Below are 19,674 nucleotides of genomic sequence, written 5' to 3' on the forward strand. Positions count from 1 at the left end.
TTTCACTTATCCTTATCGCTACTTAGATTTGGCTCTCGCTCAATCCATTTCGCATAGGGCAACGCATTTGTTAGGGCCGGCCCTGGAGATAAGGCAGTGTACAAAATTTGTACCAGACAGACAGACGGAGTAAGTTAATACAAGCCTTTAAATAAAAAATAATGTACTTTAAAAAGTCTATCGTCAAGGTCTTGAAAATATTAGGCCATTGCAGCATGGCAAATGATAATCTAGCGATAATTGTTTCTATTCTAACGGAGGTAAGATGGCGGGGGCTGTCGCGACATTAAATAAGCTTTAGGTCTCAAGCAAAAGTTATTATGGAATATAAGCTTAGCAATGACAAGTGTAGGAGAAAGGTAACAATGACAAGTGTAGGAGAAAGGTAGCAATGATAACCTGAGGATAAAATTAGCAATAATAAGTGGAGGAGAAAGTAGCAATGAATAAGTGGAGGAGAAAGTAGCAATGAATAAGTGGAGGAAAATGGTAGCAATGATAAGTAGATAATATAAGAAAAGTAGCAAAAGCAAGAGGATGACAAAGATAGCTATGTGAAGTGGATAAGAAATGTAGCCATGAGAATTGGAATAGAGGGTTAGCCTTTAGAAGAGGAGGAGAAAGGTAGCCACGATAAGTGGAGGATAAATGTAGCCATGAGAAGTGGAGGAGAAAGGTAGCCATGAGAATTGGAGAAGGGTAGCCATTAGAAGAGGAGGAGAAAGGTAGCTACGAGAATAGGAGGAGAAAGGTAGCCATGAGAACTGGAGGAGAAATGTAGCCATGAGAAGTGGAGGAGCAAGGTAGCCATGAGAAGTAAAGGAGAAATGTAGCCATGAGAATTGGAGGAGAAGGGTAGCCATGTGAAGTGGAGGAGAAAGGTAGCCATGAGAAGTGGAGGAGAAAGGTAGCCATGAGAACTTGATAAGAAAGGTAGCCATGAGAAGTGGAGGAGAAAGGTAGCCATGAGAAGTGTATGAGAAAGGTAGCCACAAAAAGTGAATGAGAAAGGTAGCCACGAGAAGTGTAAGAGAAAGGTAGCAATGAGAAGTGGAGGAGAAAGGTAGCCATGAGAAGTGGAGGAGAAAGGTAGCAATGTGAAGAGGAGGAGAGAGGTAGCCATGAGAAGTGGAGGAGAAGGTAGCAATGTGAAGTGGAGGAAATGTAGCCATGAGAATTGGAGGAGAAGGGTAGCCATTAGAAGAGCAGGAGAAAGGTAGCCATGAGAAGTGGAGGAGAAAGGTGGCCATGAGAACTGGATGAGAAATGTAGCCATGGGAAGTGGAGGAGAAAGGTAGCCATGAGAAGTAAAGGAGAAATGTAGCCATGAGAATTGGAGGAGAAGGGTAGCCATGTGAAGTGGAGGAGAAAGGTAGCCATGAGAAGTGGAGGAGAAAGGTAGCCATGAGAAGTGGAGGAGAAAGGTAGCAATGTGAAGTGGAGGAGAAAGGTAGCAATGTGATGTGGAGGAGAAAGGTAGCAATGTGAAGTGGAGGAGAAAGGTAACAATGTGAAGTGGGGATGGAGATCTTGGAATGTAAAGGTTTTGCAATTTTCAATTCGTTATATTCGCTTAAATCTGCTTCATAAAGTTGCGTTAAAAGGTGAAAGATAGTCAAAATCACAAGTCAAAAGTTCCAGTTAAAAAAATGAAATATTTATTTCAAGCTAAATTGATAAAGCGTCGCGCTAATAACGCAAATGTCGTGGGTTCGATCACCCAACTGACCGTTCATTTTTCAATGACAAATAAAATCTGAATATTTAGTTGACTATGTTATTTAAACATACAGTAGGAATTGATTTTTTATTTTTTTATTTTAGTTTACTTTTCTTTTTAAATTTAGATAATTAGTAATATTGTTTTGTTTTTCCAAAAGATTAGTTAAAGTTTTTAATTTTATTATTTTTAACAATATACATACATCGCGTTACATTGACATAAAATGTACCATATTATTATAATATATAAAAAAAAATCTTCCATGCATAAAGTCTTTTGTCAGTCATCACATGATATCACGTGACAGATTTGGCTAAGGTACGGTAGGGCCAAGGTTCTAGTCCTCAGTGATAGTGCTATCATCTACCGTAAACTTGTGTTTTCAATATTAGCGCCACTTTGTGATTTGTTTAGACCTACGTTATTCAGTAGCGGCCTTAGGGGGTGGGAAGTGGGTCACCCCCTCCGGCCCGTGCCTTAGGGAGGGCCGCGATAAGAGAGTCCCTTGTCACCGCCAGCTTCAAAAATCCGACCTATCTAAAACTGCTGCTCAATATTTCCTGACATCTTTAAGATACCAATTACCGTGCCAGCTCTAAACATGACATTTTTGGTTTCAAATACCGTTCAGTTTCTTATAACCTGTACATTCTAAGCGGCTATCACTGTTTAACAGCTAGGCGGCTATCACTGTTTAACAGCTAGGCGGCTATCACTGTTTAACAGCTAGGCGGCTATCACTGTTTAAAAGCTAGGCGGCTATCACTGTTTAACAGCTAGGCGGCTATCACTGTTTAACAGTTCACCTTGACATAAAAAAAAAAGAACGTAGCCAAAAGCAACCAATCAAAATCGTATATTTCGTAAATAAAGAGACATACAGTACTGTTATGTCGCATTATTGTCTAAAAAGAATGGTACGTGTAAAGTAAATATACTGTTACTTTTGTGCGCCGTAGAGAAAGAGGGACGAGGGTGTGTGAGAAAGATTCCTTGTTTTCTACTGTGACCTAGCTCGTAGAGTTATTTCGGCCAATCAGCATCCACAAAGTTTGAAGATCAGGTATTCATTTTTTCCACAATATGCAAATGTGCATATACAACGGGTGGCCATGTGAAAATCCGTGTGTCATTGAACAAAAACCGCGAATGTTGTTTTTTTTCAATAGAAAGTCGGATCTGCCAAAGTCAACGGACCACTACATCTCCCATCTTACGCTTTGTCCATATACCAAAGACTAAAGACATTATTTTCTTTTCCTAATAAGTTGTTTGGCACCATAGCTACTGGAGGTCAATTAGCAAACTAAAATTTGCTGTGACTGGAAACATTTTGGTAATTAAATTCAGCAGCACGAAATTTCTGTAAAGTAGTAAAGTTCCCCTTTCAGACCTCGTGGTTTATATATTATAGAGAGAGATGGAGAGAGAGAGAGAGAGAGAGAGACAGAGAGACAGAGAGAGAGAGAGAGACTGAGACAGAGAGATTTTCGTCAAAGCCATAAACTAGACTAGGATTACATGGAAGTGTTTTTTTTTTTTTTACATTGAACTAAACAAAGCGTTTTTTAGCATTGTTATTCTTGAACGCTTTCACCCAAGATGCTTGCGCTCCATCAAGGCAACACGGTGGCAAGACTGTACATTTTTTTTTTTTATGGTTATAATGTTTTTTGTTTGGTGTAATGCACACATTGTAAGACAAATTTCCATACGGACATTATTATTATTATTATTATTATTATTATTAGATGTATTGTACCATGACATTTAACATTTAAACGTTTATGTCTGGGAGAGCCGACAAAATTACAAGTGGACTCTGGATTTAGAGTCAACTAGGAAAAATGAACGGATCAGGGAACATGAAAAGATCATGACTCTCCAGTGTGTAGGCCTCAATGAACTTCCCTGTGTATTGTGTCTGTTCTTTTTATGGTGTGCTGTTGTTTTTAGCTTAAAATTGTAAAAATCCTTGTAATCACATCCCATTGCTAATAAGCATCAACAAGGCTGTCCCAGAGTATTAGTGAGAGAGAAAACACAAGACAAGCAAAGCCGAAGTAGAATGAAACATCTAGAACAGGGGCGGCCAACTTTTGGGTTCCATGCGCCAATATTTCTCACTTCTGAATCAGATGTGCCACTTACAATTGTACAAGTTTCAGTCCTAGAAAGTATGGTCATTTGTACATACTTGGTTTGTTGTACACATTTGTGTATCTTAGAGGAGGGGATTTAAGAAAAAAACAACAACAAAAAACTTTACTTTTTAGTCTGTCATTAACATCTTTAGTTTGCATTTATAATTTTAATTTTTGTATTTCTGTATGACCAATAAACTATTTATAATTTATGAACACTGTTGGCAGGTTTAAATTAAATTAGCAAGTTTTTAACATTTGCTTTGCTTTCACCAGATCTCTAATAGAGTAGGTTTTGTGACCTCAGTTAGTTTTTAATCATTTTCAAAAATGAAAATGCCCGCTCGCATCAGTGGGCCTATCGGACAGACATAAGCACGATTACAGTTCAAGTAATTTATTTAGTTCACTTTATTTCATTGATAATTTCCTAGACAAGATTTGCTTCCTCAAGTATGTCTGACCATCTGTTTTTTTTTCTTAGAGTGACTTAAGTCCAATAAAGTCTTTGAAAATGTTGAAAATGTTGAAATGGTAATCTTTTTTTCTAATAACAAAAAAGTTTAAATGGGTATATAAACAATGTCCAAAGCAACTAAAATACAGCGCATGCATATTTACAGATCTATTGCAAAGTTTTTGGTCTAATTAGTTGTATAAACATTTTGGCCAATTTGGGAGTCGTAATAGCTATTAAATTAAATTCCTGTGAAACGTTTTTTTTTCTTCTAAAAATTGATTATTATTTTTTTTAATGCTTTTTAAATATTTTTTTTTATCTCGCCAATTATAATTGTAAAATGCGCCACTTTTGGCGCATGCATCATGGGTTGGCCACCCCTGATCTAGAATAAAAAGTGAAAACTATTCGATTTTTAAAGAGTATCCTACACACATTTCAATGATGCGGCAATGTCCCTTGAATATTTCTTACAGTTTTAATGTCATGAAGATATACCCAATTATTGGATACGAGTCGACCGGCGGAGTAGCATACGCCGCTATTTTGCAGGACTGGTCTTACGCCACTGCAACCTATGCGACCGAAGGATCCGCACTTTCATGGAACCCGCGCTAATTCAAGGTGTATAAATTATTAAATTAAACAATTTTTTAAACTAAAAACAGATTTCCCGCGCCCTTCTGTCGATTTACCAGAAGCTCCTGGAAATCTCCCGAAATTGTTGCAAAATATACGAAAATGTCCTTAAAATATACGGAAACATATAGAAAAAAAAATTCATTTTGGGGTGTCATTCAATATGGAAAACGCCAATCCTACCCGCGATAAATAAAAACGGCATTATGCATTAGCCGTAATTGTGTAATCAGGTGAAAGAAGCTTCTCGCGCCTCAAACTAGTGAAGAAGTACTTGAGGTCAACAATTCTCAAAGATAGATTGAATCATTTGGTAGTTCTTGCTATTGAGCGGGATCTATGTAGGAAACAGAATTATTATGATATACTGTATGACTTTGCTACACGCAAGGCTCGTAAAGTAATTCTGTACATAGTAAAGATTGAATAAAATGCATATACGAATTTATTTTCTAACACAAATCTCACTTATAGTCCGCTTCCCTACCCAAACGTGGCCCGCGAAATCGGTTTCGAATAGGGCCCCACAATAGTTAAGTCTGTGTAAAATGTTTGTAAATTTTTTTTCATGTTTCGGATGTTCCTTGAGAGTTGAAGATAGTTTACTTTTACTCCAAACCTCCCGCAAGACGAAGGGGGATGGGAGCGGGCATGGTTTGATGGTCCAGCGACGTGTGAATACCCACGTTTTTTCCGCCCTCCCTCTCTTGTTTTCTCGTGGACTATCAGCAGAAATAAGAGAGTGATCTTTCCTTTACTTCTTCTCGTTTAAACTGTTGAGGGAAGAAGAGAATTATACATATAGATAGATAACAATAATTTTTTTTTTGTAAAAACTTCTGGACCAGAATTAAAACCAAATTTTGGCTTTATAAAATTTGTGCTCATGTAAAGAGTTCTGTCCACTATTTAGTGCTCTCTAAAATTATGTATTCCTGAAGCAATAATCTTCTCAAAAATAATATACGATCTCCCAATAATGTTGAATGTGTGATAAGTCTGAACGCCTTGAACTTTTGGGTACCCATTTAAATGTTTGTCTTGTAATTTGAAATCGATACAGAAAAAAAAAAAACAAGAATCAAAATATAGAAAAAGAACTAAAAAAAAAAGCTTACATAAGCTAAAGCACTGCACAGTCACTGCCATAGCTCTTAATACTGCAATATTTATCTTTACTTTTTTAAATGAAACAAAATTTATTAATTACAACTAATTGATAAATTAATTATTTTTTTTTATTGATTTATTTGATGTCTTCGACAATGACTAATTCTACAAAATTTCAACTTGGTCCGAGGATGAAAGGGAAAGAAAAATTGTGTAAAAGAATGCATCCAGATATACAGAGGTAGTGAGTTAATATATGGAGTGAGTTAATATATGGAGTGAGATAATGTATGGAGTGAGTTAATATATGGAGTGAGTTAATATATGGAGTGAGTTAATATATGGAGTGAGTTAATATATGGAGTAATTAATATATGGAGTGAGATAATATATGGAGTGAGTTAATATATGGTGTGAGTTAATATATGGAGTGAGTTAAAATATGGAGTGAGTTAATATATGGAGTGAGTTAATATATAGAGTGAGTTAATATATGGAGTGAGTTAATATATGGAGTGAGTTAAAATATGGAGTGAGTTAAAATATGGAGTGAGTTAATATATGGAGTGAGTTAATATATGGAGTGAGTTAATATATGGAGTGAGTTAATATATGGAGTGAGTTAATATATGGATTGAGTTAATATATGGAGTGAGTTAATAATGGAGTGAGTTAATATATGGAGTGAGTTAATATATGGAGTGAGTTAATATATGAAGTGAGTTAATATATGGAGTGAGTTAATATATGGTGAGTTAATATATGGAGTGAGTTAATATATGAAGTGAATTAATATATGGAGTGAGTTAATATATGGAGTGAGATAATATATGTTTGTAAAAAGAATTGTGAAACTCAGAAAATATAATTTGATATTGATTTCATACCTACATTATACAAGCTAAAAAATAGCATTCTAAACATAATGACATCAACTTTTAAGGATGAACAAGATCCGATACTTTCACATTGTTTGAGTTTACCATCCAACCATAGCGGGATAATCTGTTTTATTTGTCAAGCTTGACTGCACATTGCAGTCACCGAGCGTGTAGAGAGCCTTGCTTCCATGTAGAGCGCCTGCTCTCGTGTAGAGACTGGTCAAGTGAAAGGTCAAGCTGTGGACATGTAAGGTCAATTTAAACGTCAAAACGTTCTTGAAAATATTTCTTTGTAAACTAATCAGCGAGCCACTTGAAAAAAATAGATTATAAACGATTGTTGAAGAGTCAAGAATAAAGTCATCAAAGTCTATTTGGGGTGCTATGAAATAATAAGTCCAGATATCGGGCCTTTGATCGCTGGTCCTTTGATGAGCAGTTATCTGTATTTGTTTACTGCACTTTGATATTTAAAAAAAAATAATATTACAATTCCTCTTATAAGCGTGCAAATTCGTGGGTGGAACCTGTGTAAAAACGAATCTGGAAAAACGGCTTTAACGATTTTCCTATAAAAGTGACAGTTTGTGTATGTCTTTGAGAAAAAAGAAATATAGCTAATTGGCCACAAAGGGAAAACTCTGGTTAAACCGTTATAGTTATTTGGAATATACTAATGTGAAAACTTTATTTGATCTGAAGCTTAAGACATTCTATATATTGAGTACACACACGTCAGCGTGTGTTCCCGCATGTCTAGATCTATTACAAAATTCAATTACATGACTGATCAATCAAAATTAATTGACACAATTACACTTCGTGCAAACTTTTTAATTTTTTGTTTTAATTATATTTTTTGTTTTTTCTAGTTACATATTTTTCTTTTCATTACAACCTGGCCATCATTCTCACCTTCTTTTAGTCGTTGTGTTTTAACTTTACCTGGCCGCTTTGTGTTCCTGTCATTATCCGCTTTGTAGAACAAGTATCATGTGACCGCCCGCTAAAAGCCCGTAAACCCAGACATCTGAGCCATAAAAGATTGGATGTTATGTTGCTGTGCCAAATCCAATCACTTGATTGTAACATCTGTAGGACGTCCTGATCAATAATAATGACCCAAAAAAAAATTGAACCGTTACTTCCTGCATATTTTAATAAACTTTAATTGAACGCTTACCTGCACAGACTCTGTAAATGAACAGTATATCATTACAGAAGCACTAATTATCATTCAGAAAGCTGCGTATGGGGGATGGCTGCTTGTCAAAGTAATCTATTTTATTTAACAAAATGAAAGGCGTAACTGAGGTGACCCCACCTCCGGAAGCGCTGTAAAGATAGGCTTAGGGGACGATATCGCCCTCAATGTCCTAGAAGAAAGCAACTGGCAGAGGATCGCCCCTGAGAGAGACAGTAGGGGGAGCTGTCATGAAGGTCGAGGGGCACACGGCATCCAAAGAAATAAAACCTTGCCGAAGACAGGTTCGTAAGTGGAAGAGAAAATTTAAATAACCCTTTCTAGGCGCCATTTGATCGCCGTGGCTCCTTCCCCTGTCAGTTTCCTGTGAGATCCAGTAGCTCACAACTATGTATGTCTTTGATTGAAATAATAATCTAGTTTAAGTCCACACAGCTCTAAAGTAAAGTAAAAGTACAGTTCCCCTTTCAGACCTTGTGGTCTATAGGGCAGATGATGTAAAGGTCATCTGTTTCTGTGGCCTACGGTTAACCAGGGTGTCATGTGGTCAGCACAACGACCAGCCTTTACTCTTCCCCAACTAATGTCAGGTACCCATTAGAGCTGGGTGGCTTAGAGCAGCACGAAAATCTCAGTCTTCACCAGGACTCGAACCCCGGACCCCGGTTCAGAAGCCAAGCGCTTTACCGCTAAGCCACCGCGCCTCCACACAGCTATATGTGGCTGAGTTATAAAGCGCTTCGCTTCCGTACACAGGGGTTTCTAGTTCGCATCCTGGTGAAGGTTGAGATTTAAACTAATTGTTCAGAATCCACATGACTCTAATGAGTACCTGACATACTTTGAGGATGGTAGTTGTGCGGTTACATGACATCCACTTTAAACGTCGGTCCTAGAGTTTTTAAAGTCTTTTCACTTTCAGGTAATAAATATACAATTAAAAAACCTATGCTGCTACTAAATACAAAATTTTATCATTTAAAAGGTTTACGGCAGTTTGTAAATTGTCTTTTGACATCATGACATGAGATAATGGCGTAATATTTAATGTGAAAACATAAATTTCCACACTCATTTGGGGGACTTTCAAATTTGGACCGTCCCTTCCCCCACCCTAGCTACGCCCCTGGCTGCACACATCCTAAATCTTCGGAGCCAAAGACATTGCCATTATAGGCTTATGTAAAAGTAAAATATTCGATGTATAAATTAATGGAAGATTTTTTTTGAAATCTAGATAAAACTAAAAAAAAAATGTGTTTAACATCCTGCGCTTGAAATATTTGTGTTCTAGAGCCACGGCGTGTACAGTCTCCAACTTATTCCGCCTTTGAATGCAGCTCCACAATTTGACTTTGCCAGTGCATTTGGTCTCAACAGAAAGCGTACAAGCTGACACAAGGCTATAACAATCGCGCGGAGGTGTTCTGTTCGAGTCGAGTCACTATATAAGTTGGAGACAGTGTTGGTATTGTATCACAAACGTAACTGAGTGATCATATTTGAATAATTGAGTTACAGCCAGGACTTAACTTAGTGTAATCAGTTTGAAATATAATTAATTTTTTTTCTTAATATTTGACTCATAACATCTCTAGGCAATGTATCAGTCACTGCACTTCTGTGGTAAAGATTGTAACATTGGTTTTAAATGTCTTGAGTTCAATACCTTTTTGCAGGTCGGTCATCTTTGTCATGACAAATCCAATTCGAATGAAAATCCTTATGATAGCAGATCTGGTGGCTACTGGGCTAGTTTGTGGCGATTTTGTAGCGAACAGTTTGAGATAAATAACGCAGTTCATCTATCTTTAAAAAGTATGTGCATCGCCTGGTGTATGTTACACTGGCAAGCCGTCATGCCTGTGCTACAATGCCTGGTCATGCGTTAAGCGCGTTGGACTATCGTTCATCGTCTCGATGGTGCCGGGTTCACACCCTCCATGAGGCTTGAGCCAGGAAGTAGATTCTCGTCAACTCTGATTGAACATCAGAAACATTGAAACGAACAGAATAAAACTCTCACCTGCCTTTTAGGGCCATGTTAGAAATTCAAGTGTAATTAGTGATTGGTTTGGCCGGGTTTACAAGAGAAAGTTGTCTGACTGTCTCAATCTATATTTGATGAAATGTGTAATGAATAACTAATTAGACATTCCGATAGAGAGGTAGATATTAAAGATGTACACTCGAATACAATCATTTATAGAGCTTATCTATTTAGATGTAACAGCCCATAGAATGTACTAATAATGTACTAATTCATCTAAAATGAAAGATGGATGCCAACTATTTGATTAGTCTATTCCTGATCGCCGGTATGATTCTTCTGTTTGATTCTTCGCTAGTGCTACAGCACCTCTTAACAATTTTAAACCAACTAATCTTTAAATAAATATTCTCCTCCGAAAGTTATTCTACGGGTAACTTAAATTTACTTTATATTCATATATTTACATTTTCTATAGCCAAAAATTCATAAAACAAATTTTAAAACATAAAGACAACATAAAGTCTTACACGTTTATATACAGATGATATCATACGTAACATCACAATCAAATAGTGCTACATTATAACTCAAGCCTACTGCGGACGCTAGGGGATGCCGGTGGTAGCACACAACCAGGTGGCTCTGGTTTGTCACACCTTTAGTGTATTTCTCATTTTTCCTCATACTTTTGCATTATTGAATATATCTAGTGAAATGTTTACTTTTTTATAAAGCTAACATAACCAAGTCACCTGGTCCTGACTTATATTTTTGGTGGCCTCAACGTATGAATTCCAAAGACTATAATAATATTTTTTCAAGTATACAACAAACTAATTGTCTGCCTTCTTAATATGTTATGTGTATATAGGTGTATATTTTTTTTCTCTATCTTTATTTAGATTTAAATTGGATCAAAATGTTCAACTCAAAGCTATGCAAGTTGGTGACTACTGCGCTATCACTTTTGTTCATGGCGTCCTACACTGCAGCCGGTAATTAGAATTTGTTCTGATTAGTACTGCTCATGCGTTCAATTAACGTTTAGCATAAACTATAAATAAGGTCACGACCAGACTAATCAATATCTACCTAAACATTTTTTTCATTCTGTCTGGAGAGCCCAATGATGAGCCAACACTTGATGGACATTAAGTAGCTTTAGATCAGTGTTTACCAAACCTTTTCTCTAACGGAATACCTCGCACATTCTGAGTATTTAGCGGAACACTTTGCTTATTTTTAAGAGAAATTAATTTAGGTGGTGGTCTGCTAGCTAATTATTCCAGTAGTTCTTGGAACACCTATTCAAGCCTGGCGGAACATAGTTTGGGAAACATTACCTTAGATAAATATATCGTGAATTGCCTGTGTGTCATTTTCTTTTCCAACTTTTTACCTGGTGCGATTTAAAGAGAGGCCATAAAATTATCTGTCACCAATTCAGTTTTAGCGGGCTGGATAAATCTTATAGTCCTAATACCGTAGGGGGACTTCACTCCGGCTGAAGAGAAAGGGGGTTAAATCAGAGTAGCCCACTCTTGGATAAATTGTCTTAGCCAGGCTAAAGAGCTTCATCTACAGGAATCTCGCGCTTTTGAAGACAAAAGGTGCCCCGCCTTCATCGTTTCACATGATACCAATTTCTGCAGACTTAATTTATGAGCAAGGCCATGTTCTAATGTTGATTGTCATAGATCATCCACATGGACACTGTTTAATATGTCAACCTTTGAAGCATTTATAGCATAGTATGGATATACAGGAGACATGAAGAGGAAGCGATACTTACCACATGATATCATTAGAAAATGTTTACCGCCTATGAGGAGCCCCCCCCCCCCCTCTCCCTCTATCACTTTGAAAGCTTTTGTATAGCGCAACTTTAATGCTTTAGCATGCTCAGAGGCGCGGTGGCTGAGTGGTAAATTGTGGCTTCTGAACTGGGGATCCCCAGTTAGAATCCTGGTGAAGACTTTGAGTCCATGACATTAGTTAGGAAAAGTTAAGGCGGTTTGTCGTTGAGCTGGCCACATGACACCCTCGTTAACCGTAGGCCACTGAAAAAAAAGATGATCTTTACATCATCTGCCCTATAGATCACAAGGTCTCAAAGGAAAACTTTACTTATTTTACTATGCTCAGAGTGTTTCGGTTCAATCTCTTTTGTGGATCAGTGGGGTAGGGGGTATCTGGGAGAAGGTTTCCGAGTTGCTTTTAAGCGATCAGCAAACACTAAGCAGATCAAATCGGGATTCGAAATCAAGCCACATTGATAAGTAGACAAGCGTATTTTGCCACTCTGCCACACATCTCACCGCATTGCACAACAGACCCAATAACCTCTCACCCAACGGCCTGTACATTTCATCCAGTTCTGTAACTTATGTAAGCATCGACATCGTGCACTCAGGGAAAACATTTGCAAACACTAATTCTAAACTTTTTGAGTTAATATCTAATATTATCTTATATTTATATTCATATTCTTTTGCAGGGCTAGTTAAAACATGCAATATTGAATTAGGAGACATTATATTTATATTGGATGTCTCATCCTCCATCGGTGACAAGAACTTTGAAATTCAGAAACACTATGTTTCCAATATAACTAGAGATTTTACTGTCAGTCCAACTCAAGTTCGATTTGGTTGCTTGATATTTGACGCCAACCCAACAAAGCAATTTGACTTGAAAGACTATTTGGACAATGATTCTTTAAGCAAAGTAAGACGTTGATATTAACTTAATAGACTATTTAGACAATGATTCTTCAAGAAAAAAAAAGTAGCTATAGCTCATATCAAGCAGAAATAATATTTGGACAATGATTCTTTAAGCAAAGTAAGTAGTTCATATTAACTTAATAGACTATTTAGACAATGATTCTTCGAGCAAAAATAAAAGTAGCTATAGCTCATATCAAGCAGAAAGACTATTAAGGCAATGATTCTTTAAGCAAAGTAAGTAGTTCATATTAGCTTAAAATACTATTTTGACAATGATTCTCTAACGAAATTAAGTAGCTCATATCAACTTATAAGTCTATTTGGACAATGATTCTTTAGGTAAAGCATGTAGCTCATATCAACTTATAAGTCTATTTGGACAATTATTCTTTAGGTAAAGCATGTAGCTCATATCAACTTAAAAGTCTATTTGGACAATGATTTTTTAGGTAAAGCATGTAGCTCATATCAACTTAAAACACTATTTATAGTCTTAGACAATAATCTTTAAATGTGATTTTAGTTTAGTTTTCACCGAGCTATATTGTTTGAATGGATTGTATCTCTGTGGACTCAATCTCACAAAGGACTCTTTGCTAACGACCGTCTCTAGTTAATTACCAATTCGTCTCTCTAGACCAGAGGCAGGCTGGCAGCAATGGCGTCCATTGTAATCTACTTTTCTTTTAGCTACTGAGTGCTTAATAGAGGAAAGAAACTTGTTGGTCGAATACAGGAAAATTTATTGGGACAAAACTGCGAAAACAAAAATAATTTTGAGAATGTAAACCCTTGTCCATATTACGAATCATGAAACCAGGTAAATGTAATTCAAATTTTCGTAGTTTTTCGCATTTACCAAGAGAGAGAATGGACCTGATTCACCAATCGTAAACAAACAACATTTCTATACAAATTACGCAATCCATTAAGGCTGTCACGTGATACGTAATTTTCATTGTTTTATCAATATTATCACGTGGCTAGATGTTGTTCAGTAAGTGAGCAAGGGCTTAGCTTTATATATCGTGTGTAACTAGGTTTCTGGCGATGTTGTTAATATTTAGCAAGATTTATATAGTTGTATAAGTTTATAAACTGAATGTCTCATGACAATAGAAAGTGCAAGGAGTATAAATAAAGAGTTAAATTGTAACATCAATAGGAAGATAATCCTGTGCTTGTTGATTAGTTTTATTAAACAATTACTTAAAAAACCAACAGGCCATCTTGGACATCAAATATCCATACAAGAGTGGAACGCACACCCACAAGGCGCTAATGGAGGTTTTGGAAAAGAAAATGTTTGATACTGAGGCAGGAGGCAGGGATGAGGCGCCGAACATTGTCATTGTAATAACAGACGGGCTTTCAACATATCCAGAGAAAAGTATGTCGGAATGAAGACATCTATCTATCTATCTATCTATCTATCTATCTATCTATCTATCTATCTATCTATCTATCTATCTATCTATCTATCTATCTATCTATCTATCTATCTATCTATCTGTCTGTCTATAAGTCTGTCTGTCTGTCTGTTCGTCTATCTATCTATCTATCTATCTATCTATCTATCTATCTATCTATCTATCTATCTATCTATCTATCTATCTATCTATCTATCTGTCTGTCTATAAGTCTGTCTGTCTGTCTGTTCGTCTATCTATCTATCTATCTATCTATCTATCTATCTATCTATCTATCTATCTATCTATCTATCTATCTATCTATCTATCTATCTATCTATCTATCTATCTATCTATCTATCTATCTATCTATCTCCCTCTCTTTGTATGTATGTATGTATGTCTTTATGTATGTATGCATGTATGTATGTATGTATGTATGTCTCTCTCTCTCTCTCTCTCTATCTGTCTGTCTGTCTGTCTGTCTGTCTATCTAAAGCCTCATCTAAACTGTTGCAACGTCTAGAAAACATCATTAAAAAAGCATCAAAAATAACACTCACAACATTACCACATTTAAAGGAACTTTTTGAACAAACGTGCCTAAGAATAATCGAAAAAATCTTGGAAGACAACGGCCACCCGCTCCATCAGAACTACGCCAGGTCGTCGCGAAGTGGGCGACTGCTGTCAATCAAAACAAGAACGGAGCGGTACAAAAACTCGTTCGTACCTCACTCGGTCAGACTCTATCACCGCGACTTATTGATCAGGGAACATGAAATGCACCAAGATACCTGTGTGTAGTCGCTGAATGAACTCTTCATGTTGTCTGTTGTATTTATGTATATGTTTCTGTTGTGTTGTCTTTATATGAGAAACGAGTCCTTGTAATCACAACAAATTTCCGTAAGGATCAATAAAGCAGTCTTAGTCTTAGTCTTAGTTTTAGTCTTAGTCTTATCTATCTATCTATCTATCTATCTATCTATCTATCTATCTATCTATCTATCTATCTATCTATCTATCTATCTATCTATCTATCTATCTATCTATCTATCTATCTATCTGTCTATCTATCTATCTATCTATCTATCTATCTATCTATGTTCCTTTTATCTCTCTCACACCTACACGCTGTAAGTATAACACTTAATTAATTGTGGTGCCTTTCTTTGTTTCCATGGACACATTTTAAAAGCTAAACTGGCAGCCAAAGAGTTAAAATCCAGAAACATCATCACCATAGCCATCGGCATTGGTTTAAGACAGTCAACACAGGAGCTTGGTGTCATAGCCAGCGATCCATCTTTAGTGTTTAATGTGACAGACTTCAGCGTCTTGTCGGGCATAGAAAAAGATCTAGTTAGGAAAACATGTAAGTTCTTTATATATATATATATATTTGTTGTGACACGGTTATTATGTGTGGCCAACCGTGACACAAGGTCAAGTGTTGGCTACTTGGGAGTTAAGGGACTTGCGGGAAGTGACGAGTGTGTTGTAAACAAGAATTGTGTGTGACTTAAATTAGCACTTAGTTTATTTAACTGAGTTTAAAAGCAAAACAAAACAAAAAAAAAATCAAAATATATTCTACACCTATTTCTTCAGTGTGTTTGAATAAAACCATGGCGTCAATGTAGACCTCCCATGGCATGTCATTTAGGGAGACAGTGCTACCATCGAAAATAAGTCGTGACCGTTACAAAGCGTTAGAGTATGTCGTGCCCCTAATCAGTGACGTAGCTAGGGTGGGGGAGGAGCGTTTTTTACATTAAAAATTAAATATTACACAAAATACCCCCCCCCCGAAGAGGTCAAGCCCCCCCCCCCGGGTCCTCAAATTCCTAGCTACGCCCTTGGCCCTAATGCAAATCGAACTTGGGGGATACGACCTTGATTCTATAAAATACGTTTACTGTATTGAGGTATATAATAAATTATTTTTGCAGGTGGAGTAGCGACAACTACAACCACAACAGAGGAACCGACAACTACAACCACCACAGAGGAACCGACAACTACAACTACAACCACAACTACAACAACTGGTAAAGATTTAGTTACATTAAAGTATATTTACTACTTTCAGACAATCTTACAACACTAGATCCAGTCGTAGTGCCTTTCTTTTTGGATTCAAGAGTTTTGGATTTAATACAAATAAGGCTTGTCTTCGAGTCCAAAAATTAATGAGGAATGCAGTATTTCCCGTGTCTAAGCAGCCCCACTTTGCCTTTGTGAGTGACCACCAGCTGTCTCATTCTACAGCCGCATGCAATCAGGTGCTCTCTTCTATGTCAGCTAAGGCAAGTTGGCGCCTAAGCTGGTCTTTAAAGCGTTTCCGTGGAGCACCTCTGTTATGTCGACCACCTTTTAGCTCACCAAAAAAAGACTTCTTTGGCATACGTTCGTCCCCCATACGCTGGATTTAAAGTAAGGCTTAAACAAGTTTTTAAATTAGGATGGTTTCATGGCGTTCACGTGCCCTTATACTTGGCCGCTACAATTAAATAAAGTATTTGTGAAGACCACAATATATTCAAATAGATCATGACCAAATATAATTTCTGTTAAACTAGACCTAAAAAGTTTTTGTTAACTCTTATTCAACTGAATAATGTCCAGTTAATTTAGAAACTACCGTAGGGAAAAATGACATCAAAGGTTACAACGATTGCATTTTCTGCTTATTAGCAGCTTACACAAGACCCCCCTACCCGCCATCCACTCCGACGCCGTGTAAAAACACCACTAAGGCGGACATTATCCTCGTCATCGACGCCTCCACCAGCATTAAATCTGAAAGATGGCTGAATCAAACTCTCTTCGCTTCTACTGTGACAAGCTATTTTAACGTTGGACCCGAGGAAGTCCAGTTCGGAGCTTTGATTTTCAACGCTGCTCCGGTAAAATTGTTTGATCTGAAGACTTATTCGGACCATGCCTCACTCAGTAAGGTAAATGACGTAAATATCTTATAAAATACAGAAGTTACTTTAAAAAAATTCCCCAATCGTAAACAGCGCCCCTTTTGTCCCGTGGTGTCCCATCTTGTCTAAACAACTTACGACCTAATTCGAATCAAGCGTGATCAAACGTGGATATCACGTGACCGCATTTGTTGGTTGCTTTATTCATGGTCATCACGTGACCGTTCGTTTTTAGGAATGAGGTCCATTACTATGTAGCACACACATATGAAAGTTTCTAAATATACAAATATATGTCTAACGCTCATTGTTTCATGTCTGTAAATCCGCGTGACATTTTCAACATGTTCTTCCGGGTCAAACTTTTCGCTTCAAAGTGAACAATTCCCTTGTCAAATTTGATCAATATCGAAGCAGAGGCGTAATTAGTTCGACGTGCGCTCGGGGCAAGAAAATGTATTGCCCCCCCCCTTCTCCATTTTCCATGAACATCATATAGAAATATAGGCTTATAAAAAAAAAAATAATAAATAATAATATAATACAAATAATACAAATCTAATACAAATAATATTACCTAACTGAAATATCTACAAGAATGTTTTATTTTTTCATGCCTCTCTGCGTGCGGCAGCCCTGGACCATCGATAAATCTGAATGACAGTCCAACGTGCAAACCGCACGACCAGGCAGCTGTCCACTGCCTATATTGTGATTATGTTAGTTAAACAATCATTCTGCACCTTTCTATCCCACAACGCAACACATTAGTGCGCACAACACTGGCCCACTGCCCAACTCTAGTCTCCAGTGTTGACTTGATAATCCCATAACTAGCTACCTGTAGAGACATAGGTCTAGTCCAATACGCTATGGCAGAGAAACAACTTCGAAATGCAGTAATGCCTAAGAAACTCACCCTAAACAGGGGTACACAGATAAAAGTAAAGTTACACTAGCATGACAACAAAAAACAAAAACAAATCCATAAGCATAAACACAAGGCAACAAAGAAAGTGCGTTCAAACATTGAGCACCTACTAAACATTGGTGCTAGAATACCATGGCCCACGAACTGACAAATAGTATTGAGAATCGCTCTCTTTTACAGGCACTTCTGGACGTAAAGTACCCAAATACAAAAGGCACCTTCACCTCCAAGGCTCTGAACGCAGTCGTTGAGTGGAATATGTTTGGTGAGGCGGCAGGTGGTCGAGCCGATGCACCCAACATTGTTATCCTTATGACTGACGGTAAATCCAACAACAAGTCTGAGAGTAAGTAGATATTTATCGAAAATGTTGGGGGGGGGGGGAGTTTCTATTCAAACTTTTAAAAAATTGTGTTTTATGGATATCGTCAGATAGTGGAAGTGAATCCATAAATAGACAGTTTTTGTGTGTAGCAGACTACGGAAGTAGGCTATTGATAAACTATAGGACTTAAGTTTACAACTATGTAACTTACTACTCACTTTGGAAAAGGAGAGGGGGATTATTACAAAGCTTATGTCAACTCACTCGGTCTGTGTGTCTGGTGAAAAGTTTGAACATGAGTTTTCTCCCACTTCCCATTCTTGGATCAAGTTGAAATTTTTCACACTTATTCGTTGTGGGTAACAGACCTTGAATCAATTAAAACAATTAATCAATTAGTTAATTAATTATAAGTAATTAATTATTTGGTTTAATGTCAAAATAATGACAATATGTGCTACTTAATGAAAAAATGTGGATGCATATATGGATTTATTCCCTTTATTACGTTTTGTTACGATTTTTATTCCACCTTCCCATTCTCGGATCAAGTTTTTCATAATTTTTCATAATCGACGACGAATCAATAAAAAGTTTACCAATTAAATAATTAATTTTATAGCAATTAATTCGTTTTCTTTCATTATTCGCAAAGGGAACTAAACCTGCCATCTTGAAATAAATGGTATTAATTAGAAGTTTTCTCCCTTAAATAAATTTAGTTTTTTTAAAGACTATTCTTTTTTTCTTTTGCTTGTTTGAACTGTGCTATTACACATTCTATTAAAGTTACTTTAAGAATAATATAAGTATACACTCATTGAATGTTATTTCTCCGCCGCAATACAGCCGTACAGGCAGCCAACAACTTAAAGGCAGCTGTTGATGCGACCATCCTGGCCGTTGGCATAGGAGCAGACGTGAACAAAGGCGAACTGAAGGCTGTGGCCAGTGACGACAAGTACGTCTTCTACTCACAAGACTACATCGTCCTGGACTACATCAGCAAAGATTTAATCAGTGTCACATGCCGTACAGCAGGCGACCTGCAAGCCAAGCTCAAGTAGAGACAAGACTGCAATCGACATTAGTGTAGAGGAAGGATCGATGCAGTTGTACTTTTTATCTATTGATGAATTTCTTCATGCATAATAAATATTATAGTTATCATTATTATAATTATTAATAGC

At 36.9% G+C, this 19,674-nt stretch overlaps 1 protein-coding gene across 1 annotated transcript; it reads left to right on the forward strand.

Moving 5' to 3' along the window:
• Positions 1-9,546: 9,546 nt before the first annotated feature.
• LOC106050543 (collagen alpha-1(XII) chain-like) lies at positions 9,547-19,674 on the forward strand. Its single transcript, XM_056004855.1, has 9 exons — positions 9,547-9,699; positions 11,057-11,149; positions 12,652-12,881; positions 14,108-14,273; positions 15,494-15,670; positions 16,248-16,346; positions 16,996-17,255; positions 18,340-18,505; positions 19,334-19,674. Exons 2-9 carry the CDS (start codon positions 11,074-11,076, stop codon positions 19,549-19,551), a joined length of 1,392 nt encoding a protein of 463 aa, XP_055860830.1. The 5' UTR covers positions 9,547-9,699; positions 11,057-11,073; the 3' UTR covers positions 19,552-19,674.

The sequence above is a fragment of the Biomphalaria glabrata genome, chromosome 11 (assembly GCF_947242115.1).
Source record: "Biomphalaria glabrata chromosome 11, xgBioGlab47.1, whole genome shotgun sequence".
In the NCBI taxonomy this organism is placed as follows: domain Eukaryota; kingdom Metazoa; phylum Mollusca; class Gastropoda; family Planorbidae; genus Biomphalaria; species Biomphalaria glabrata.